At 55.6% G+C, this 25506-nt stretch overlaps 1 protein-coding gene across 5 annotated transcripts in view; it reads right to left on the bottom strand.

The window, feature by feature from the left end:
- Nucleotides 1-13119: 13119 nt before the first annotated feature.
- UBE2H (ubiquitin conjugating enzyme E2 H) overlaps nt 13120-25506 on the bottom strand; it is a 55714-nt gene continuing 43327 nt past the window's right edge. For 4 of the 5 annotated variants that reach the window (XM_052789807.1, XM_052789805.1, XM_052789808.1 and 1 more), the window contains 2 exons: nt 23937-24065; nt 13120-17048 (listed from right to left, as the gene is read on the bottom strand). In XM_052789807.1, the coding sequence (XP_052645767.1) occupies nt 16924-17048; nt 23937-24065 (254 nt within the window). In that variant the 3' untranslated portion in view covers nt 13120-16923. Of the gene's footprint in view, nt 17049-19417; nt 19507-23936; nt 24066-25506 lie in introns of all 5 variants that reach the window. The other variant, XM_052789806.1, reaches the window with a different exon arrangement.

Here is a 25506-nt window from a genome sequence, read left to right as displayed (position 1 = left end):
CCTGTGCTCCCACCCAGGGGCTGAGCCGGCCTTTGGGTTGAATTCCTCCATTTTCAGCTGCAGCAACCACCGCCGAGCCCAAGCGCCGTCCCCCACGGGGGTCCCGGCAAACCAGGGTGCGTTATTTGGGGCGCAAACCCAAGGAGGAGCAGGGAAGCGCAGCGATGGGTTTCAGCAGCTTTATTTGAACGCCGGCGCGGGATGGTTGCAGCCCCGGCTCCGGCGCGGTGAATCCTTCGGGCTTCTTGTAACCTGGGGCAAGAAAAAGAGCGGAGGAAGGCTGGAAGGACAGACAGACGGACAGAAGGAAGGAAAGGAGAAATGTGGCTGCTTTAGCAGAGCACCCATGGGTTGCTTGTGGGTATCCCCGGCCAAGCTCGATGTCCTCAGACAGGAAAGATGCTGCGTTTGCTGGGAGGGAGATCCGGGGGGGGTCCAGGGACCCCAGGACATCCCCCGGCCAGGCTGGGGTGCTGTGAAGGAGCCCCGGATCCCGCAGCACGGCCAGGGGTGGGGGCAGCTCGGCCTGGCAGACGCTGCCATGAGGCTTTAATCTTTGCTAATCGGTCTTTAATAAGCAGGTCGGGGCCTCCCGCTGGGGCGGCTCACGCTCGCCCCGGCACCCCCGGCAAGCTTCGCTTTGGATTTCCCGGCTGGGGAGAGCTGGTGGGGCCGGATCCTGCTCCCCTCCCCAGCCTGGGCGCTATGGGGGGGGTCCCTGGGCATTGGGGGGTCCCGGAGCGTGGGCTCCCATGTCTGGCCCAGCTGGGTTTGCTGCCTCTGCCCTCCTCTGTCCTAGCGCTGCTCTGCCCAGGGTAGACCCCAAATTGCAGGCTTTGACCCCAAATTGCAGGCTTTGACCCCAAAAGCGCTGCTGGGTGCTCAGGATGACCCTGGCTGCTGCAGCTGGGAAGGGGCAGGATGGGGGGGGGGTCTTGGGGTGACCCTCAATGGGATGCGGGTTACTGGGGGGGGTCCTGGGGGCACCAGCTCCCCTTTGGGTGACTGCTGGGGGGGTGGAGCCTTTTGGGGAGGGGTGGAGCTTCTTGTGTGGGTGTGGCCTACCGGGGTGGGGCTTGGGAAGGATGCTCCGCCCCTGCTCCCCCCTTGGGAGGGAGGGAGGGAGGGATGGATGGAAGGACTGACTGACTGGTAGATGGATCAAGGGCTGGTTGGACAGATGAATGGACGGATGGACGGACAGACTGGTGGGTGGATGGATAGCTGGCCGGATGGATGGACAAACGGATGGACTGGTAGATGGAGCGACGGATGGATGGGTGGACGGCTGGATGGGCAGATGGATGGTTCAATGGCTGGACAGACAGAGGGATGGAGGGCTGGACGGACAAAGGATGGGTGGCTGGATTGCTAGCTGGGTTGACTGGACAGATGGATGAATGAACAGACAGACACACGGACAGCCTGTGCCCCCCCAACCCTTCACCAGCCCCAGGAGGGTGATGTGGACCCCTGTCCGTCCCTCCTCACCCCCCCGGCCCAGGGAGGATGATTTGAGTGTGCAGCCTAATCCAGCGTGATCCAATCTCCGCGGGCTTACGCCGAAAGCCCCGTAATCACCCAGCGCTGCCCTACATATCCCGACCAGCCGCCCTGGGCCTGATGGGGGGGTGATGGGGGTGTGCACAGCCCCCCCCCAACATGTTAGCCCAGAGCTGCCCCTTCCCACGCTATCCCCCGTCCCCCTCCTAAAACCTGTCACCATCCCTCCTGCACCTGGGGACAAGCAGGGGACATGAGGCAGCTGCCACCACAAGCTGCTTCACCGGTGCCTCAGTTTCCCCCCCACCCCCCTTCCCAGAAACTGGGGGCTGTGTCGAGGCCAGATCCAGGGCCAGGGGCAGGATCCAGGGCTGGGGGTAGGAATTGGCCACCTAATCCCCCCCCCCAGCTGCCCTGCCCACGTCGCGGGGCCGGATCAGCCCTTAACGCCCGGAGTCACGCGGGGACACGCGGCTGCGCTGCTCCAATGACCGGTATCCAGCAGGTCCCTGTTCTGCGCCCCCCCCCCCCCCCCTCCATGGAGACACCCTGGAATGCTGAACCCTCTCCTTGGGGTGTGAGGGGGCTCACCATCACCGCCCCCCCCCCATACTGCATGTGCACAGACACCCACCGCATTCCCCCCAAATCCATACTGGACGGAGCAGGACCCCACGAGCACCCTCCCAGCCCAGCAGCAGAGCCCTGGGGGGGGGGGGGGGGACACGGACGCACAGGGTGGCCGGTTGCACCCACGGGTGCCAGGGGCCCATGTCCGCGGCGGTTCCCCGGGGCTGTAGTTGGCAAGTCTAGAACCACCGGATCCTGCTACCGCACCAGTGTGAGTTCTACCATTGCCAAAGGCAGCCCCGGGGCCGGGCACTGCTGGCACCACCGGCACCGTCTCAGCAGCCAGGCCCTGGCGTGGGGATGGGGTCGGGGGGGGGACACACGCGGAAAGCTGCAAAAAATAGGGGGGGAAAAAAAAAAAATTTCACCCATCCAGCCAGAAAACTCTGCGTGCAGCCTCAGCAGATTCCCCCTGTGAGGATGCTTGGCTTAACCGGGGGGAGATGCCACCACCGTGGATCCAGGAGGGGACAAGGAGGGGGGGGGTTGTCCCATCCCGCTCGTGATGGCCACCACGGGGGACACGGCCTGGCCGAGATGCCTCCACGGGCTGGGACACCACGTTGGGATGGACACCCCCCCCAATGGCACCCCCAGATGGGGTCTGACGGACATCCCTCCATCACCCCAGCAATATCAGGATGGTTTCCACTTTCCCATCCCCAGCAGCATCCCTCGCTCCCAGCACCACCACTCCCCCGCTGAAACCACCTCCCCAGCACCGCTGCTCATCCGTCCCCCACCCCGGCGCTGCTCTCTCCACCTTCTCCCATATTGGCACTACACATAATTGCTCGAAAGCTACAAATAAAAGCAAAAATGTGCTAGTGCCAAAACGGGCCAGGCGACGTCGGTGACGGCCCCGCAGGGCTCGCGGGTCTTTCTCTGCTCTGTTTATGGCCCTATGGTAATTCACTGACCGCGGGGTTGCACAGTGAATTCTACCAGTGCCATACACAGAACAGGAGTAGCGAGCTCACACCTTCTTTTTTTTTTTTTTTTTCCTTAATTCCCCCCCCCAAAATCCTCCATAAGCCAGAGCCGAACGTCTCCAGCTTGGTCTCCAATGATGGAAAAAAATGGGAATAAATTATTATCGACCGGCAAAAATGCTTCGGGAACTGTCAAGCGAAGGGAGATGCTCTCCCTGATACCGCCTCTCTGGGAAAGATGGGGAAAAATCCGGTCCCCAGCTCGGCTGGTCGAGCGCTGGGGATTTTCGGGGATGCGCTGTAGAGGGATGGGGCCGAGGCGATGCCGGGACCTGGCGTTGGAAGCCATTTCCCAGCCACCGCCTTTGCGAGGTTACGCGGGTGTCTCGGCCTCGGGTCTGCAGGGAGCAGATGCTGCTGGAGGGCTGCAACCCCCCCCCCGGGATGGCTGAAACCCCCCAAAACGGTCGCAAACCCCCAAAACGGTCGCAAACCCCCAAAACAGTCACAAACCCCCCAAACGGTCACAAACCCCAGATGGTTGCAAAGACCCTGGATGGTTGCGCACCCCCCAAAAGGTTGCAAACCCTCCAAATGGTTGCAAAGCCCCCTGCGTGGTTGCAAACTATCCAGGTGGCTGCAACCCCCTCCCCATCTCCCAAAATGTTGCAAATCCCCCGAAAGGCTGCAAACCCCCTGGATGGCTAAAAACCTTCCAAATGGTTGCAACCCCCTCCAAGAGATTACAAACCCCTTAATCGGTTGCAACCCCCTCCCAAACGGTTGCAAGCCGCCCAAAAGCTTGCAAACCCCCCGGATGGCTGCAACCCCCCCCCCCCAAAAGCTTGCAAACCCTCTTGATGGTTGCGCATCCTCCAAATGGTTGCAAACCCCCTAAACGGTTGCAACACCCTTGGATGGCTGCAAGGCCCCCCCAGAACACTGCAAGCCCTCCAAATATTTGCAAACCCCCTAAAAGGCTGCAACCCCCCCTGGATGGCTGCAAATCCCATGGATGGGTGCAGACCTTCCAAATGGCTGCAAATCCCCCCAGAAGGTTGCAACCTTCTGGATGTCTGCAACCCCCCTGGATGGCTGCAACCCCCCCCCAAACATTGCAACCCCTCCGAATGGTTGCAGACCCTCCAAATGGTCGCAAACCCCCTAGAAAGTTGCAGACCCCCTCAAAAGGTTGCGGACCCACCGGGTGGCTGCAAATCTCCCCAAAAGCTTGCGAACCCCTCGGATGGTTGCAAAGCCCCCCCCCAGGCTGGCTGCGAACCCCCCGGCTGGATGCGACACCGGCCCCAGCGGCCATGGCGGCGGCGGCGGAGGAAGGCACAAAGTCTCCTTTGTGTCGGCAAAGCCGAGGCCCCAACGAGCCGAGCGGCCCCGGGATGAGCTCGGGGTGCCCCGAATCCGTCGGCAGGAGCTGATCCCCCCCCCGACCCTCGAGGACGCAGCCACCGACCCCTCGCACCCCGTCCGGCCTCGAATTTGGGGGCTGAAGACGAGCAGCGGCGCTTGCTCGGCTCGCCCATCCCCATGATTTGGGGAACGTTGCGCGTGGAGGGGTTAACGCCGGCGGGGACAGACGTGTGTCCCCCCACCACCCGCACCCGCCTTGCGGGATCCATCAGCAAAGCTCTTGCTCCCAACCCCCCCCAAGAAAAGCACCCCAAAAGCCTGGGGCAGCCCCCCCAAAGCCCCGCGGCGCTCAGCCAAGCAGCCCAAAAGGAAGGGAACCCCCCCCCCGAGGCCGCGGCACCGTCCTCACCTGGGGGGACACCACCCCGGTGCCACGGTGGCTTGGGGACACCGGTCCCTGGGGTGGGGGGGGGGGACGACGTCGGGCGAGGCCGAGCCCTCCGCCATCCTTGGCGTGACTTTGAAAGCGACGGCTTCGCCTAATCCCCACCGTCGGCCGGCCCGCGTGGCCCCGGCACCACGCCAGGCAGGATTCGGCCCTTCCCCGTTGACCCCCCTGCCACCCCACCCTCTCCGCGCCCCAACGTCTGCAGGTGCCGCATCCCACCCGCCTTGGGGTGAGGGGGGGGGTTGGCAGCTTTTGGGGGTGATCCCCCCCCCAAAGCTTTGTCCCCCTGCCTCCGCCCAAGGCCACTGCGGCAGCCCAGGACCATGCCGGCCCCGGGGCTGAGCCTGCCCCTCTGCGGAGCCGCCGCACCCCGGCTCATGACGTTGGGAGCTGCCGCATTGCGGATGCTGGCCACCCCCTCCCCGGGGCCCCCCCCGGCCCCGCTCCCGGCAACCCCCTCCAAGGGCTCCGCCGCAAGGCCCGAGACCTTCAGCTTGGGGATGTGGGGGGGGTCCCCTGGTCCCCGAGCCCCGTTTTGGGGCTGGACGGGGCAAAAAAAACGTCCCCAACCCCGAAAGGCCACCGGCGTCGCCTGGGGATGCTCGTGGCACCGACAGCACCAAGATGGTGCTCGGCCGCTGCCTCTGCCCACGGCGAGGGATGAGGGACCGCGGCGGCTCGGGGCCACGGCCGCTGCCGATGTCTTCCCCGCCGTGGGGTGCGGTGGGTGCGGGCGCCCACCCACGCTCGACACCCCGATTCGTGTGGCCGCAGGTCCCCCCTCCGTCGGCATCGCCGGCGGGCGGCCGGGGAGAGCTTGGGTGGGGATGGGGATGGGAATGGGGATGGGGACTGAGATGGGGATGGGGACAAGGAAGGGAAGGAGATGGGGACAGGGACAGAGGCAGGGATGGGGACGGAGACGGGGATGGGGATGGGGACGGAGACGGGGATGAGGATGGGGAGACAGCGATGGGAATGGAGATGGGAATAGGGATGGGAATGGAGACAGGGATGGAGACGGGCATGGGGATGGAGACGAGGACAGGGATAAAGATGGGGACGGAGATGGGGATAGAGATGGGGACAGAGACGGAGATGGAGATTGGGACAGAGACGGGGATGGGGATGGAGAGAGGGATGGAGACAGAGATGGGAATGCGGTCAGGGACAGAGACAGGGACAAAGATGGATGGGCTTGGGATGGGGACAGGACTGGAGATGGAGACGGGGACAGGGACGGACAGGGACAGAGAGAGACAGCGACGGAGCTGCCGTGTGCAGCCGGGAGCTCCGTTTCGGGGCTAAACAGGGCAGATTTGTGCCGCAGTGCCGGAGACACCCGCCGTGGCCCCTCCGGTTGCCCCAGTGCCCGGGGGATCCCCCCTCACCCCACAGCATCCCCCAGCCTGGGGCAGGACCCCACCCTGCCCCCCCCGACTGAGGTTTCGATGTCCCCAAGCAGGGCTGGGGACACGCCTGACCCCCCCCCGGGGGTCCCTCTACCCTCCGCAGCATCGGGGCAGAGGCGGAGGGCGGACAGGGGGGTACTTACTCCGGGAGGTGGGGGGTACGGACACCCCCCCCCCAAAGCAGCACCCTCCCCACGTTGGAGGTTCCCCCACGCCCGGGCTTTCGTTACCGGCACTATTTGGTGACACCGGAGCTGCCATCGGGGCTGCAAAGCGGTGACACGTCGCACGGGGAGGGGGTATGGGAGAGCACCCCTGAACCCCAAAATACCCCCTCCCCAGGCCGAGGGGCGGCTGCGGCTGCGGGCGATGGGGCTGGACCCCCATTTCGTTGTCGCCCGCTACGCCCCGGTGAGATGCGATCGCCGCCATCCCCCTTCTCCCCGACGGCAGAGGTTTTGGGGGGACCCCGGGAAGGATGGGGGACGCTGAGGGGGGGGGTGGTGGTGTGTGAAGTGGGGTGGGCTCAGTCGGGGAGACGGACCCCCACGTCGAGGAAAAGCGGAGAGAGCGGGGAGGGAAACGGGACACGCCGCCGCGGGGCCGCATCCTGCGTGGGGGGACCGGAGGGAAGGAGGTGGCCAAGGTGGGGGGGCAGAGGGGATCCCTGAGCCCCGGGGGGGACCCCAACCAGACCCCCCCCTCCCTCCCGGGGAGGGGGGGGCCAAGGCGGCCGCACTTACCTCTGCTCCGGGCGCTGCCTCCGCTCCGGGACCCGACGGAGGGGGGGGGGGGGGTGTCACCCCGGGGCTTGGAGGGGAGGACGACGGACACGGGACCCCCCCCAAACACCCACCCTTCCCACCTCCCTAACCCCCATCTACCCCGGGGGGGGGTCCCCGCCGCCACCCGCCGCCCCGGCGCTCGCCCAAGTGTCGGGGAGCGGCGGCGGCGGCGGCCTTAGCCCGGCCGGGGGGACCCCCCCTGCGGCTCCCAATTGGCCCAGGTGCCCCAGAAGGTGGAGCCGGGCCCGGGGCGGGGGTGGAAGCGGATGGGGGGGGGGGGGGGCCGGGCTCACCTTGGGCCACTACCACCCCCCCCCTCGGTAGCCCACTCGCGAAGTTGCCCCGCCGCGGTTACCGGCGAGGTAACTGCAGTCCGTCCCGTCCCCCCCCCCCCCCCACTCCTCCACCGCCCCGGTAGCCCTGTTGATGGTGGGGTACCCCCCCCCCCAGCCAGCGCAGGGTGGGGGGGAGGCTCCTAAAACAGGAGAACATCCCCCCCCCCCGCCTCAATCCTTCCTTTCCCTTAATGGGGATGGGAGGCGGCTCCCGCCCATCGCCGCGGCCTCGGGGCGGGCGGCTCTCCCGGAGAAAGGCTGGAGCTTCTCACCGGCGGTTTCTTTCTCCCTTTTTTTTTTTTTTTTTGGGGGGGGGGGTGTTTTTTTGGTTTTTGGGGGGGTGTGTGATTTTTATAGCCGCTGTCCGACCCGCCCCGGAGCTACCGTCGGGGCCGTTCACCGGCTGTCGGACACCGGACACCGGGCGGGCGGCGACAGCAGCGGGACCGCGCACCTGATCCGGTTTCTCGCTCCTTAACCCCCCCCCCAAACACACACCTCGGGGTGGGGGGGGGGGGGGAGGAAAAACGATCCTGACCCCCCCCCCCCCACCGGACCGCAACCCGAGAGGCACCGCCGAGCCCGCAGCTGCCGCCGCCCGCCCCGAGGGGACGGGGATGGGCTCCGGGGGTTGGGGTTTGGGGGGGGGGGGGCATGGGTCCCCGGTTGTCGTTGGGGTGATGGAAGGGTGTCCCGTCCCCGTTCCCCCCGCCCCGGCTCTTGCCCCAGCCCTGGAGCCACGGGGATGACCCGCACTGATGCACACCCCCCGCTAAAATTACCCCCCTCCCCAAATTACACCCCCCCCCAATCAGACACAAACACCCCCAACGCACACCCACGCAGGTGCAAACCATATATAAAAATATATAGGTATATATGGGGGGTGTCACTGCAGCCCCCCCCCCCGCCCAGAAAGTGCGTGTGCAGCACTGGGCTCCAGTGCCACAAACCAGCCCGACCAGTTTGGGGCCAGGCTGCCCGCTGGGACCGGGATCGGGTTGCTGCAGGCCGCCGGGATGGAAGATGGGAGAAGCCGGCCGGTGCCTCCCGGATTTTTTTTTTTTTGGGGGGGGGGTGTCAAACCCCCTGGGAAGAGGCATCTTGGGGCTGTGAAGCACATGGGGGGGTCGGTGGGGAACAGCCCCCCAAGAGAGATGGGGGGAAGAGGGGAGGGAGGGATGAGGGGAGGAGGAGAGGGCTGGTATGGGGGTAAGGGTGCCGGATTTTGGGGTGACCATCCAGGATGGGGCTGAGCTCGCCCCCCACGCTGGGGACGGGGATGTGTTTGGGATGCTGGTGTCTGTGGCACCCTGGGGTGGTGCTGGAGAAAGGAGGGACCCTGGGTGGTCCCCCGGGATGGTTCCCAAACCATGAGATGGTCCCCAAGCGGGGACATACTCTGGAGGGTGTCCGAGAGCCTGGGGTGGTCCCCAAGCACGGAGGCACCCCAGGTGGTTCCAAAGACCTGGGATGGTCCCCGAAAGCCCAGGGTGGTCCCCAAGACCCCAGGATGGTTGCCAAGCAAAGAGGCATCCTGGATGGTCCCCAGACCCTGGGATGGTCCCAAAGATCCCAGGATGGTTCTCAAGCAGGGAGGCGCCCCAGATGGTCCCCATGACCTGGGCTGGTCCCCAAGAGCCTGGGATTTCCCTGAGACCCTGGGATGGTCCCCAAGCAGGCAAGCACCCCAGATGGTCCACATGACCAGAGATGTTCCCTGAGATCCTGGGCTGGTACGCAAGCAGGGAGGCATCTTAGATGGTCCCTGTGCCCAGGGATGGTCGCCCAGACTCCAGGATTGTTCCCAAGCAGGGAGGCACTTTGGATGGTGCCCAGAAGCCAGGATGATCCCCAAGACGGTCACCAAACAGGGAGACACCCTGGATGGTCCCCATGCTCAGGGATGGTGCCTGAGACCTGGGATGGTTGCCAAGCAGGGGGGCACCTTGGATGGTCCCCAACACCTCAGGATGGTCCCCAAGCAAGGACGAACTTGGGATGGTCCCCATGCCCAGGGATGGTCCCCGAGACCCCAGGATGATCCTCAAGCCGGGAGGCACCTTGATGGCCTGCGTGGTGCCCACCCAAGCGCAGCATGGGGCCCCTCGGCGCCAGGCTCATCCCATTCTCCAGCACCATCAATATTTCGGCTCCGCGAAGGTACGGCCGAAATTTCATTGAGGCCTCAGCCCGCGTAAACCGAGCAGAGCAAATGGCCCTGTTTAAAAATTTACATTGTCTTCTTTTGTTCCTCAACGGAATATTTAATGGAGACGGACCTGGAAGAGCCTCTGGAAAGGTGGAGGGGGTCGGGCAAAGCCGCCCTGCCGGCGCTGAGACCCGGCGGCACTCGATGCGGGGGTTCGGCCGGGGCCGGGTTTCTTTCCACGGCTCTTCGCTGGGCTCAGATGGGGATGGAAACGATAATGCAATATTGATGTGGAGGGATGAGGGAGCGCAACTGAAGTACATTAGCCGGGGAGCCCTCCCCGGCACGTTTTTATGGTCCCAGCGAGGCTGGTGCTGGCAAAATCCCTCCCGCCCCAAGATCCCAGCTTAAAAATGGGGTTGAAGCCCAGGGATGGGGAGGTGGTCGGCACCGCTCATCCCGCTGGGTGTCACCCCCAGGTGGGATGCACAGGGATGAGCATCCCACCCCGGTGGGATCTTGGACCACCCCGGCTTTGTAGGGGATCTTGGTCTGGGGTGGGCGAGGGGTGAAGCTGCCAGGTTTGGCATCACCGCGCTCAGCTGGGGAGAGGAAAACTGGGGGTGAAGGAGAGGAGTTTGGCGAAAAGAGCTAAAAATTGGGAAGGAGCGGGGAGGGGGAAGACCTCCTGACTGCAAATGGGTCAGAATCACTGGTTATGGGGAAAACCAGAGACATTTGTCGGCAAACACGCACCGAGCTGTGAACGTCCTCTGCAGGACCACTCCTGGTCACCTGGGATGTGGCAGGGGTGCTGGGGTCCTTCTTGGGCAAGGCCCATTTGGCAGCACGGCCACAGCCCCAGTCCCACCGTGCTCGCGCTCCAGCCGGGTGTGCGTTTACCAGGCCCCGACCAGCTGCGTTGGACAGGCATGTCCAGCACCGGCCTGAGCCAGTGTTCCAGGCCCAGATGAAGCGAAGAGGGAGCGAGACCCTTCCCCAAACCCGGCTCTGTCCCTCCTGCCCTCCCCGAGGGGCTCAGGTGGCTCGGGGGGGGCCCCAGCCCCGCTGCGGGGGGTCGGGCACAGCCGTCTCCCGCCGGAGCATCATGCATTAGTAATGGCCACAGATCCGCCGGCGCTGACGGCATTTCTTCCAGCCGGGAGGAATAATTCGGGCCGTAACCGGAGCCGGCTCGGGGCAGGCGGAGCAGGCTCAGGTGTCCCCCGTGGCCCTTGGGGTCACCGTAAGTGGCCCGTTTCGGTGCCCGCTTGGGGCTCAAAGGTGCACATCCCCCCCCGGGGTTGTTAGCCTGGGTCAGGCTGCAGTGCTGGCATCCCTTGGGGTCGCACCCGGATGGGTGCCAGGGTGGTCCCCAAGGTCCTTTGGATCCCCAAGGGGGACAGGGAGAGGGTCCCGCAGCCAAAGGTCCCAGCACCCGGCACGGGGACAAAGCCGGGAGGGGAGGGAATGCCCCTCTCACCCCATAAGCAGCCCCGGGGACGAGAGCCCTGAGCGCCTGCCAGCGCTGGCTTGTCCCCCTGCGTCACAGGGGCTGCGTGGCCATGGGGATGGCACCCAGAGCTCCAGAGGGATGGCACCCAAGGCCCGGTGGGGATGGCAAGCAGAGCCCGGTGGGGATGGCACCCAGAGTCCCTTGGGGATAGCACCCAGACCTCCACAGGGATGGTACCCGAAGCCCTGTGGGGATGGCACCCAGAGCCCGATGGGGACAGCACCCAGACCTCCATGGGAATGGCACCCAGAGCCCCTTGGGGATGGCACCCAAAGCCCTGTGGAGATGGCACAGAGCCCCTTGGGGATGGCACCGAGTCCCACGGGGAAGGCACCCAGAGCCCTTTGGGGAAGCCACCCAGAGCTCCGTGGGGATGGCACCCAGAGTCCCACGGGAATGTCACCCAGAGCCCCACAGGAATGTCACCCAGAGCCCGATGGAGATGGTACCCAGAGCCCTTTGGGGATGGCACCCAAGACCCTATGGTGGTAGCAACCAGAGTGCCACGTGGATGGCACCCAGAGCCCCACGGGGATGTCACCCACTCAGAGCCCTGCGAGATGGCACCCAGAGCCCCGGGGGGGGCCCTAGGCTGAGGGTTTGCCCTTTGATGCCCTTCAGCACCAACACAGACCGGGCAGCGTGAGGCCCCTGGGTGCTCCCGGGAGCACCAAGCAGCACCCGCCACCAGCTATGGGTCACCCCAGCATTGAGGTTCCCCCCCCCCAAAAGCAGCACCCACCTCTCGGGAGCCCCGTGGGAGCTCGGGCCAGGCCAAGCCGATCCCGAAATCCCGAGGGAGGATGGATGGACAGCGGGTGGCACTTGGCACCCAGGGGACAGTGGGGACAGAGCAGCGATGGGACCACAGCCAGGGGACATGGAGAGCACCCAGCACCGGGCCCAGCTCTACCCTGTACTGGGCAGAGTGGGGGGCTACTGGTGTGGCACGGGGGCCACCTGCTGGGCAGAGGGGACAGTGCCACCCCCAGCTGACCCTAAAAGCTCCCCTAAAAGAGGGGGGTGACACAGCAGGGGTGTCCCCCCCCTTCCCTGATCCCTCCCCAGGGCAAGGGGCAGAGCCCAAAGGACTGGTGGTCCCAGGAGGTGGCAATGGGACAGGGTGTCCCCCCCCCCCGGCCCCCAGCATCACCCGAAGGTGCCCTGGGCTGCCAGGCTGGGTGCTGGCAGCAGGTGGCACTGGTATGACACGACACGCCACCCTGTCCCCAAGCTGGGTCTTAGGGGTGACAAACAGCCCTGGCTGGAGCAAGGGAATGGTGTGGGGAGGAGGAGGATGGAGAGGAAGGTCTCGCTCAGCTCCAGCAAATCTGGAGTTAGCGAGTTAGACCAGGATGAGGACAAGCCATGTGCCAGGCTGCTGTCCCCTTCCCTGTCCCATCCACAGCCCCAAAATGCCAGCTGGGGGGTCCTTGAGCTGCTCCCGGTCACACCCCCTGTATACATTACCCTGATCCCCACGTCACGTCAAGCCAAAATTATCCGTGATTATACAGAAAACAGCCACCTCTGCCATAATTACCGGTCCAGGACACCAAACACGGCTCCCACGATGGCTGCGGCATCTCAGGCAGCGTTACCTGTAACGACTTGTCCTGCTGCGAGAAGAGACCTTGAAAGAAATTTACCCTACGAGGCTGTGTGGGTGGAGGGATGGGGAGGGACAGATGCCCCGTGGCTGCGCTGATCCCTCATTTCCAACCCAAGACCCTAAAAATCAGCTTCGGTGCTGTGGCTGCCGTCACCGGGCATGGAAGGACATCATCACCCAGCCGCTTGCAAATAGCTGGGGAAGGAGCTGGCTATCCCGAGCGCTACCATCAGCGCGTTGGGTACGTGCAACAACCGCTGCTGCCACCTCCAGCAGTTCATCTCCAGGCAGAAGATGCCCTGGAACGGCTTTGATCTGGCATAGATGGGCCACGGGTGAAGTCGTGGTGGGATGCAGAGTCAATGGCGCAAAGTCCAGGGTCTTTCCTGCAAGACCAAGCTCTCGGCGATCAAGCACCAGCCAAGCTTCAAGGTATATACATATTTTATTTTAAAAAAAGTTTACAGTTCTTTAATTATACACAACTATTGGAGAGGTTATACTCTTAGAGAAGAGGCATTTATGTCAGGGTGGCTGATGTGCCCACTACATCAACAACGCAAGAAAAAGAGGAGAAAAAAAAGAAAAAAAAAAAAAAATAAAGAGCCGACTCAAACAACGGGCAAGACACCCCTGATCTCTTCAAGTATCACACGATAGGTACCACACACAGGCAGTAAAATCATGGCCATTTCTCATGCTGCAAACACCCCTGCTAAAGTGCCAGCAGAACTTGGATGAGAAAAAAGAAGCAAAAAGAGAAAATTGTCAAACACCTCCCAGCCTTCCCGATGGTCTGCGAGGAGGGTCCCTGCCGATAGACAACACCCGCCAGGCGGGGATGGGAAGGGGAGCCCCGTCTCTCCGGCACGTGTTAAGGGATGGGTAGACACATAAAGAAGAAAGAGATGGCTTGGGGTTCAACCATGGACATGGTGGAGGCAGGAGGACAAGCCCGTGCCATACCGGGTTGACAGCAAAGCTCTGCTCCAGCCTGTCCCCGCGCCGGCACACTTCTGCATCCGCCAAACCGACCTGTGGGTCAGGAAAAACTCGGCACAGAGGGTCACCGACCGGCCCCGAGTGTCACCATCGAGGGACACGGCAACTCAGTTTTTCACGTCACGCAAAAACCTCGACGGCAAAAGGAGAGGTTACAGGAATAGAAGCCAAAGGTTGTTTCCAAAACAGCGCCAAGGGGCTGTGGCAAATTTTGGTAGCGGGGAAATCAACCAGGGGTCCGGGGTCCAGGGTCCATCACGGGCTGGCTGAGAAATTCCCATCACACTGACAGAGCACAAGGTGACAACAGCACTGTGTTTTGAAGAAGAAGAAAAAAAAGCCCTCAAGATGACCAAAATAAGAGCTATCTTGCTTCGATATGGCTCCACCTTTTCTTCCAGACTACGTAGGTGTAGTTTTATTTACAAACTGTTTGTGAGGGGGGGAAGTTTCTTTTGGGAGAAGGAGGAAGATTTGGAAAAAAAAAAAAGAAGTGAAAAATGATGGAGGGGAAGAAGCAGAGGGGTGCAAGGTGGGCAGGAACAGGCATTCCCGACCCACAGCGCGGACCCCAGCCCACCTCATCCCCTGGAAGTATCTTACATCCAGGACAGACATTTTTACAAGCAGCATTTTGGCAGCCGGGTTTTCCTCCGCCGCCGGGCACAGGGCAAGCCTCTGTGCCGGGGCGGTGAGTTTTACCAGAGCTCAGGAGTGTTGGGAAGAGCCGGGGACACGCATTTTCACGGCTCTAGACCCCTCGAGCCGTCAGCCCCCACAGCTTGGACAAGCCCCGCGAGTCCCGCTGCGTCCTCGTACCCGGGTCAGGAGCTGGCCCTGGCAAACTGCGGCTTTACCGGTATTTTTTGGGGGGAAGCCCTGTTTAGCAGAATATGCGTTTCACAAAAGGAGGGGGGAACGTGTGAGCGGTTTGATGCACTAAATCCGAGTGAGGGGATGGAGTGACGGGGAAGAAAAACCTGCAAAGGAAGGGGGATGAGGTAATTAGAACACTATTTTTATACAATATTGAAAAAATACAAATTTTTATTGTGATTTTTTTGTCGTTTTTGTTTTTTTTTTTTTTTTTTTTACCTTTTAAACTGATATCACCACCCAGCACTTACTCTACTCCTAAGTAGCACCTACAGTAAAGGTTATAGCACAAGCAAACTGCTAGGTCAGCAGGTAAGCAAGTTAAACAGTGCCAGCAAAACGTGGCCCCTCCCTCCCCAAAGTAATGAGAAAAACAGCGTGCTAGATAAGAGTTAAGTACACCATTACATGTTAAATAGTTAATATTACCCTTCCGACAAGCCACAAATGCTAGATAGAGAACTTCAGCACAGTCACTAGCCACAGCCCTAACATTACTGCTTTAAAATAAAAAGGGAAAAAGGAGAGGAAAAACCTTTGCTTCATGCCCGTAATTAACATAAAGGAAATTCTTTGTATATTTTTATTAAGGAAAATCATGCTAAAGCAAAATGGTACTTCATGAGGTTTGTTCTTTGTTTTCCAAAAGAAAAAAAAATAAATTGATTGTGCTTTATGAATTAGAAATAGGATTGTAACCTTCCAACCCCAATGACTCAAAACTTGGTGGCATTTCTAAAGAAAAAAAGAAAACAAACAATTCTGGGAAAATGACAAATGTACCAGTCTGACATTCAAAACTCTGCTCGAGAGTTGCTCAGGGTGGGTTGATTTTTCCATGCACTGTCCTGTAGGTTGCACCACAAATTAAGACATCCTGTCCAAACCCCTCCAAACCCCAAAAGAATACAGCAGGTAACATTCAGCCTTAAAAATCCATCTTAGTTTGAATCTCCAATGCACAATTATCCAAATTCAAGTATACCGGCATCCCAGGTAGACATTTACTGTAATAGATTTCATAGCTTTAAAACAAACAAACAAAAATCTCGGCTTGCTGAAAGACACCAGGAGAAATCAAACATTTCAATTCAGAAGCATCCTGGAAAAAAAACCAACAAAACAACCCAAAACAAAACAGAGCAGATTCACTTGCTTCCTCAGTTGGTGCTTTTAGGCTTTTTTATTCATCTCAAATTTTTCTAGATCATATTCTTTGTTAACTTTTAAGAAATTTTAATCCTGTTGTACACACACAAGCAGATGGCTACCAAGCTGGTGCAGAAGGGGGAGGAAAAAAGGAAAATAAAATCAGTGCCGATGGATTCGTGGACTACAGCCAATGGGCCAATCTTCGTGGATCTGAAGCTCTCGGCAAGGCTAATCCATCTGGTCAGAGGACCCTCTTAGGAGATGGAGAGTGTTTGCGAGGTGTTTAACCATACTTCAAGCAAGAGAAAAAAAAAAGCAAACTTGAAGCCATTAAAGGGCAGCAATTTCAAAACTATGACAAAGTAAGAGTTTGACTTCACATGTGCTCCAGCTAAATCAAAGCACTGTTCAGAGAGCATCGTTTGTGGTTTGTGTTTTTTTTTTTTCCTCCCGAAAAGGGAACAGCTCGTAATCCAGACCAAGAAAGTGAGTAACATCCAGATGAAGGCTTTCAAAAGTCCCAAAAGCAAATAGACCAGTGGTTGTCAGTCCCTACAGTTCAGAAGGGCAGGCAGGAGTCCACATATAAAAACGGACTTAAAATCCAAGTCAAAATTTTTAAGCTTCAATGCTCTGAATAGCTCCATGCATTTGTACTGTTTGTTTTTCTTTTTTTTTTTTTTTTTTTTTTAATGTGACTCCACATAAAATACGATCAGCAAGGTTGACCTGAAGGAGCACCTTTTATTCCACTGTCTGATCTACACAGTTAGTATATCATCCCCCAGATTTTATACTTTGAGAAAACGCTGTTCCATGTTAGCATCCAAGGTGGTGTCTTTGGAAACATCAATAAGAAAGCAAACATCATTTTGCTAACTCCCTACCTACCAGGGCAGCTGTTTTAGCTGACAGTTCAGTAGCACACAAGTTGACTTGGCCAAATGGAATTTGAATGCATGCATTCGGGCTGCATATTGCTACCAAAATGGAATGTGGGAATATGCTATGCACCTCGGGTTCGAGAAATGACCAAGAAAATCAAGATCTAAAGGGTGATATATATATATATCAATGCTATTATTCATAAAAACCTTGTTTAGTAATAAAAAAAATTGCTTTGTTTAAATATGAATATTATAGTCTGCTTCTCATGGTTAGGAAATTAGAGTCTCTCTGAAAAGCAGGTTGCCTCTTCTACTACAACTCCATATCCTGAGCCTCATCTTCCGAGAAGTCAGACATGGAGCTCTCAGACGAGCTGTCCCCGGTGCCTTCTTCCTGTTCTTTTAGTGCTTCTTCTGTTGCATATTTCTGAATGTATTCTGTATGTGACAGAAAAGAAAAGACATATAAGCAGCATATATTCAACAGGCAGAGAATGAGTGAACTATGACTAAAGGCTGGTTGGATCACATCACGTTTGATAAGTCATATAGATTACCGTATTTCTCAGACCAAAGGCAGCATTGTCCAACAACAGCTGATGGAGACCTTAGAGACACGTAAGACCCTTGGAAACAAGTATGATCCCAAGGCTCCTATGTCAGTGTCACACATGCTCGTAGCTGGAAACAATCTAAGTCCTCCCCGGTACGGTGTATCTCACTTAATAGGACAGGATTCAATTTACTGCCGAAATAGGAGCTACCGTGGTGACCTAGAGAACAAGCCTAAAAGACATCAAGATGTCACTATATAGCCTGACTTTAAGAAATGAAGATCTGAGAGTTTAAACTGATAGGGCAGAACAACCATCACCAAAGCCAAGCTGAGAGCCAGACTGAACTTCCAGACTAAACTCTGCATAAGCAGAGTGTAAAGAAGGATGGACAGAGAACACAGAGCAGAAGACCACTGCAGGAATATGTGCACTGGTGGTTTTGCTTTGTTTTGGTTTGTTTTTTTTTTAAATAAAAAGCAAAAGCTCCCTCCCCCAGCCCTAAAATAAACACAGGTCTGCCCCAGGCACTGTTTTCCAAACACAAGTCTTGCAACCTGCTCTGCATCAGACAGCAGCCATAGGATTAGCTGAGAAGGACCCGCAGGCAGCCCTCCGTGGGGAGAAGGGCCACCGCACTGCAGGTCACTGATGGAAACTGTGTCTCACAGCGGGGTCCAAACCACACTGGCCCTAGGCACCCAGATCAACACCCTGAACTTCAGCCAGGAGGAAGCAGGAAGCTGTGCAGCAAGCAGGAAAACTGGTTTACTGGGATTCCTGCAGGCAGGTAAAGTAACCGCTGCCAACCGTGGCTTGTGTGGCTTCCACAGTCACCTCCGTGCAGGGGGACAGAGCAAAAAGGCAACACAAAGTGGATCAGATCACTCAGACCAAGTCTGGCAATCCCTTTCCTTCCTTTGCGGCCGCAGAAGGTTCCCGCAGTGTCCCCTCCGAGACCCGAGGAGGGGCTGGTGTCCCCAGCAGGCAGGCCACCTTGAGCAGAGAAAGCCTATTCCTTACACACATGCAGGTGTGCAGAATGGAGCAAGGGTGAAAACTTGGCACAAAACTGGGCTGAAGAAGGGGTGCTCAGCCTCAGCTTCAAGTCTTCCTCTTATTTATCGCCTCTTTTCCACTTTACACTGAGAAAGCTGCTTCATAGTATGAAGAAGTGATGTAACTTCAGTATCCCGACAGTGCTTCCTCCACACCGCAGGTCACGCACTTCGGGGAGGAGAGAGGTGTTGTGGTCACACTGCCATTGGGGAATTCCAGTTGCAAACTCGTTATCTTTCCAGATACGAAGGTACTAAAATACGACAAAGCCTCCTCCAAACAGTAGTCTTAAAAAAAAATTAAGAAAGAGGGAATACCACCATCCCTTTGTGCTCAAAGATGAGCCCCTGCACGGAAATGTGAATGTCACATCCCAGTCCCAGCCCAGCAGCCGTCCCAGCTGTATGTTCTTTAGTTCCTCCCAGGGAACGAGTTCCACAAGGAGCACCTCTCCTCCAGGAATACAGATCACTGCTTTTTATTCCATACTCTATCTGCAGGTGGATACACTGACAAAGCTGTGGGAGGATACATCTAATGCCAGATAACCAAGTGCTACAACCCAGGTATTAAAGACTGTGCTTTGCAGAGCCTGGCTGTTCTTAAAGCCTCTTTCCCTCTGCACTTCCATCCTTCAGCCTACTGGAAGGGACAATACTCTGCAAGAGATCTGCATCATCATCATCATCATCATGGGTTTTTTTGCGTTTCTGGAGCTGACGTAAGGACACTGAGCCCAAACATGTTACTCTGGGTTCAGGTGTATAGTAAAGACAGAGCAACCTGAAGCCAACACTTCATGGAGGAGTTCCCAGGATGGAGCAGCTGGCAGCCTCGGCAGACCTGCTCCACCCTGGAAAAGTTGAGAGCGCTCGCTGGAAGGTGCTTCTGAGCCCAGTGAGCTTCAGCTTCTCCATCTAATGACGCACGCAGCTTCAGTCTGACTGTTTAATATACATTATTAACCTGCTCACTCGGACTACAGAAGCAGCTGTTCAAATCTGTTTTACAAGAACTTGTTAAGAACTGATAAAGTATTGAAGGCAGCTATGTAAACACCGGGAAGCAGGGAGCACTCAAGGTCTCGGATTGCCCTCAGGCTGCCGGAGCCCACGTGGTATCAACAGAAAAGCACCCTTGTGCTCCATCCTCAGGTCCTGGCCACTGAGAACCCCCGTCTTGGAAAGTGCTTGCCTGTGTCACCATGGAGCCTAGGCCCTGCCTGATCACATCTGCTGCCTGCACCGGAGAACAGGAGTTGCAGAGTCTGGGACAGGGGCTGTCTGCCAAAAGAGAAGGACACTGCAAGTGAGAAGAATTGGTGTGACAGACCCAATGGCTTAAAGATGAGAGGGACTAACTGAAGGAGGGACCCAAAAAAGCAGCGTGTCTTCACAGAATTTACACAGGAAGGTAGGCTGGCAGTAGATGACAAGCAGAGCTAAGGAGATGGGATGCTGACATGACATATCCTTGTAGCAGCTACTCCCTTCCCATAGCTTTCCAAGAATTAATCTCCCTCTGGAAAAGGGTGTTTGCCCAGATAAATTGTTATTCCTTACACAATCCAGCAAAGGGAACCCAAGTTCCTTTGCTGCAAGACTTTGGATGTCCTTGGATGACAAAGGCAAGCCCTCACTGGGCACCTGAGAAATACATTCCCTCTACGCTTACCCCAAACCCAGCTAAACAACTGCTGTAGCTGCCTCGGGAGTCCCCAAACACAGTAGTCACGAGACAGCAACCATGGCAGGACAGGAGGCCAGTAGCACTTCTTCACTGACTACTACTTCAAGTGCTCTCTGGGCCACTGGAGATTTGGACACGGAAGCCACTGTTTCTTACTGTTGGAAAAGGCCTGCTTGAGCCTAAGCTAAAACACAACTTGAAGCACTTCAAATTTAAAATACCATCTTCTACCCAGGAAAGCTACCAAGCCCCTGGGCTGGGTTTTTCTGAAGGTTTAATCTGGGAAACGTCAAACTTCCAGGGAGCTTCTGTGCTGAATATTGTATTGAACTTGGATCTTCAGTCTACTAAGGGAAGAAAACGGCACCACCTAAATACTACTGACAAACCGTCCTCCGCAGAAGCCTGTTCACATCACGAAGGGAAAGCCTTGATGCTCCCATTCCTACCAGGGAAACACCACTTTGATTCATCTGTTTTTAAACCCTGGAGCAACAAGAACAAGCTGTGGTTGCTCCCCGTGGCTGGTATGTGCCTGTGAGCCATACTGGTGTTTCAAAGGACGCTACTGGAACTTCAGAGCTGAGATGTGGGATGGGAGAACTGCTCCCAGCGATGTCCTCTGCTCCCAGCAAACACTCAGCCTGCCCCTCAGCATCCTTCAGCTGCTGTTACTCACCACTGCCACCCTCCCAAAAGAAGTTTTCACATTAGAGCTACCAAAGAGAAGGAAAAAGCAGCACACCCAGGAGTCAAGCACCAATTCCCAACAGCTCAACACACAAATGTTTAGCCATTTTTGCGTATCTGAAGCCCACACTCTGGTGCTCTTGCAGTGATCAGGCAAGCCACCTCATCAAGGACTGTTGGGGAGATTTTAAAGGTGCACTTACTTGGCTCTGTGTCCATGAACTACTTCATCTACCTAAAGGCTCTAATGCTAAGAATCACAGTCTCCAGCTGTATATTGGTAATATTAATGGACATTTATAAGTTTCACAATAAATCCTTACTTGTTTGGGTCTGATACCAAGAATGACAGGAACTACAAATCTTGGGCCACATCTCTAAGCCTATGCCCATTGCTTCACTACCACCATGTCAAACAACGGTTCTATGCGCTCATAACTAAAAAATGAAGAAAAGCAGCAATAAATTATGTATTTGCACTACTGAGTTTCCCAGAGCAGAGAAGCTGCTACAATCTATTGCATCAATTTTAACATGTCCAAGGCTATTTTTAAAAATGCTACAATATGAGGAATGACAGTGTTTAGCTCTATCTTATACTTGTCACGCAAGCCTGGGAAGAGACAGCAGAGGCAGGACTCTTGGGTATATGGAACATGAGACATGTTGCAAGCACTTAAAACTCCTTCCAGATCATCTTCACAGCCTGTACCTGGCTGGCAGGATGGAAACGAGGGAGCACACTATCCCATTTAGCCTCCCCGAGGAATGTCCTCAGATCTTCCTTGAAGCACCTGCTGTTGGCTAGCATCAGTTTGTTCGCTTTTTTCCAAGGGTTTATCTTTTTTTATTCCTGTTTCATTAAAGCATAGAGGACACCCAAAGTATCCCTTGTGTTGGCCCTGGAGATTTTATCTGACAAACCATTTTGCCTGGAAGCTTGTTCACATGAAAAAACAGGTGACGGACTTCAGGATACTGAGCAGGCCAGATCTGCAGGGTAGTTCTTGCGATCCTGTCGTGCAGCTGTCAGAGGAGTCAAGCAAAGTGGGCTGGATAACTCAGTATTTAAATCACAGCTTTGCTTGGCCTCATTTGTAGTTCCACCCTCAAACAAAAATTGCAGCTGATGAAGAGTCATTTTGCATCTGAACGAAGTGACTCGAGGTTTAACCACTCTGGAGTGATGTGGCAGAGCTGATGGAAGGACTCCACCACCAAATCCCACGTCTTTCTGGGATACCTGCGCTCTCCAAACACCAGTAAACTTTCATAATGCTCCGTTAGGAAAGCTGCTACACCACCTCACACCAGGAAGGCGATTAGATCGTGCTGCTCATGGAGGCTCTCCTTGCTGAACAGGCCCTGCAAACCTTTCTGGCAGGGCTCCCACGGACAAACAAGTCTTATGGTTATTCAGTAACAAAAAAAAAAAATAAAATCAGGCAGTCATGGCCTCTTAAAAACTTAGTTGAAGACCAAATCTGGGCCAAAGGCTGTAAATTTCCCACCGTTAGATTAAAGGCTGATTGTGTTCACTGGATCAGGGAAGAAAGTTCATGGCTTTGCCATAGGCCTGTCACGTCAGGAAATGGTGCCCTGCTCCTGTTTGCAGGCAGCTGATTCTGGGGAAGGCAGAGCACAAATTTAAAGCGCAATTCTTATTTTTTATTTTATTTCTTACGTTTGCAAGACTAATTCAATTTGTGTTTCACTTATCAGCTTGCTAGGACAGTCCTTCTATCACCAGGTTTATCCAAAGTATTTGAGAGTCCTTACTGGGAGCCTTCCCTAATCCCAAGGAAGTTGTCCTGGTTTCAGCTGGGATAGACTTAATTGTCTTCCTAGTAGCTGGTACAGTGCTATGTTTTGAGTTCAGTATGCGAAGAATGTTGATAACACTGATGTTTTCAGTTGTTGCTAAGTAGTGTTTAGTCTAAAGTCAAGGATTTTTCAGCTTCTCAAGCCCAGCCAGCGAGAAAGCTGGAGGGGCACAAGGAATTGGCACAGGACACAGCCAGGACAGCTGACCCAAACTGGCCAACGGGATATTCCATATCATGTGACATCACATCTTGTATATAAACTGGGGGGAATGGGGGCAGGGGCAATCACCGCTCGGGGATTAACTGGGCGTCAATGGGCGGGTGGTGAGCAATTGCACTGTGCATCATTTGTATATTCCAATTCTTTTATTATTACTGCTGTCATTTTATTAGTGTTGTCATTATTAGTTTCTTCTTTTCTGTTCTATTAAACTGTTCTTATCCCACCCCACGAGTTTTACTTCTTTTCCCGATTTTCTCCCCCATCCCACTGGGTGGGGGGGAAGTGAGTGAGCGGCTGCGTGGTGCTTAGTGGCTGGCTGGGGTTAAACCACGACAGAAGTACTGACTCTATTTCTCAGCCTTGTCTAACATGTCCTTCCAATCCTTCCAGGAGCAGACACACCAGCACCCTCACCGGCTCTGCCAGCGCTCACATACCCTCACCAGTCACTGTTAATGTTTAGCCTGGGCTCCCCCAGCCGAGTTACACGCTTGTGACCACATCCTGCTCACACTGATCACAGGATAAATCATTCCCTTCCTCTTTGAAGGCACCTTTGACACATCAAAGCTCATAACCCTGTCCGGTCCTCTAGATTAAACTCCTCCAATTCTTTCCATCTCTCCTCTTAAGACGCATCTTCAAGACCATCTGCCCTTGTTACACCCTTTGAGACACTACTAACTGGTCTACAGCTTTCTTAAATGGCAGTCTCTGAACCAGGCACAGCACTAATAAGCCTCAGCTTAACTAGGAAGTAGCATGGAACGAGTACTTGGCATTTACAAAAATTCCTGCTCTGTCACAGTACAAAAGTACTTTCTGCAACAGCATCACTGACTCCTTGATGGCTGCTCTCAGATCACTTTCCACAGAACTGTTAAGAAGCCACTTTCTATCCAGTAATTGTGCAGCTGGATGCTCCCATTTCAGTTTAGCACTTTTCCTTGTCCCTTCTTCGATCACACACCTTTTCTTCCGAATCATTTCTCCGATCTCTCAAAATCATGTTGAATCCTAACCCAGTTTGCTTACAGCCTTCCCTGCTTAGGGTCTGCTAATGATTTAAAAGCCCTGCTCCACATACTGCATACACCAGCTTTAGTCGTCAAGCAGCAACAGTTCACCCACCCCTTACTTCAGACTACCCCCATTTAAAACAGACAGGGACCCCATAATGGGAAGGAATGGGCACTGACACACAAACGTACAGCAAAGACCTCATTCCCCCAGGGTGGAATCACAGTAACGCCACTCATTCTGCAATATGTTATTACACCCTTACCTTTAATTTTCTGTTTGTACTCTTCTGGTCGGTGGAGGTACATGGCTGCAGCGTCACCATTTAAAGGATCTATAGGGTTAGGATAGGCCAGCAGCTGGGGCAGGAACGATTCAAATATATTGGTGAGATCTGCAAGTGAAAGACACAACTGTTCATGTTCACAGACCCAGAGTCAGTCCGATTAACCATCCTGCAAGCACTGGCACTGAAATAGCAGCACAAAGCTTCAAGGGCAAATGCACCAACAATCTGGGCACTAGTTAAAATAAAGGAAGCTGCATCGGGGAAAGCATATACATGGCTAATAAGAGAGCTGCTGCAGCTCCTCAGCTAACTGCACAAACTACTTGACATCCCAAAAACGTAGATACAGGTATCTGTGGGTTAAACAAAGCAGTGGAAGGACACAATTGCCTTGTTTCCCATTGAGGCTCAGCCCTGGCTTAAAAAAAAAGGAAAAAAGAAAAACAAAGAGCACTGCGCTTCACCCCTCACTGAATTGTTCTCCTATTTCTGCCTCCTTCTATTGCCATCTTTAAATGTCTCATGCTCCATGACTAAATTGACATACCTCAAGCATAAAGCATCTTCCAAAGTGCTTTAGATGATTGTGTTAATAGAAAGAGCAACCAAGAAGTCCCTCCTCCAACTGAAAACAATTCGCAGAATGTGGAGCACTCACATTAACACCTTGGTGCCAGTTGGCATCTGTCGCTAAATAATCCACAACAGGAAACATACTTCTGGTGCCTATGAGTAACTGTGGACACACGAAACCCTCTTCCCACATCCCTAAGATGACACACTTCAGCAGTGGGGGTGTTCAGAAACAAGCCCTGCGTCATCATTTCTCCTCGGGGGCTTCACAAGGACCATGCACACCCACGCAGAGAAGAGATTAAACCCCCAGTGCAGGGCTGTGTGCCAGGTTTCGCTTTAGCCACTGGAGAGCTGCTGATACAGGCAGACCAGCATTCGCTGTGTGGGGTTTTCTGTTCGGTTTTGTTTGTGAATATTCGACACATCTTTCATCAGGATCCCGCTTTCCCCCCTAATTAAAGGGAGCGTCTCTTTCCTGGTGGCAGAGAAATCCTGCCTGTGGATGAGCATCACCCATCCCCTCTAGCATGGATCAAAGTGGAGCTGTCAGAAGGGAAGGCCAACACTCCCAAGGATCCATCAGATGAGCAGTTTAGCCATCTCAACCTGCCTCTTACAGGAACAAGGCTGTGTGACTGTTCCTGAGCCCAGCCATCATTGAGCCTCATGGAGCTACTAAATTCAACCAGACCTGACAGTGGGCAGGGATCTCAGAGCTCTTAACTTTCTGAAAGATTAATGAAAAATGCGTGGGCAGGTAGGGGGGGAGGAGATCTCCAAGTCCTAAACAGGAGGAAAGGCCATGGCTTCATATACTCAGGAGCATAGGGTTCATTATAGCTGATACTGCATCACCCAACTGCAAAAAGTAATGACATTGATTGCTATGGATAGCGATCGGCTGGTCTCTGCTATACAGGGACACCACTAGGAAATTAGGTGGTTTTACCCTGAAATCTCTTTCTGCTAT

Source organism: Harpia harpyja, chromosome 6 (assembly GCF_026419915.1).
Source record: "Harpia harpyja isolate bHarHar1 chromosome 6, bHarHar1 primary haplotype, whole genome shotgun sequence".
In the NCBI taxonomy this organism is placed as follows: Eukaryota; Metazoa; Chordata; class Aves; order Accipitriformes; family Accipitridae; genus Harpia; species Harpia harpyja.
Note: the sequence above shows the minus strand (reverse complement) of the source record. Positions and strands in the feature narration are given on the sequence as shown.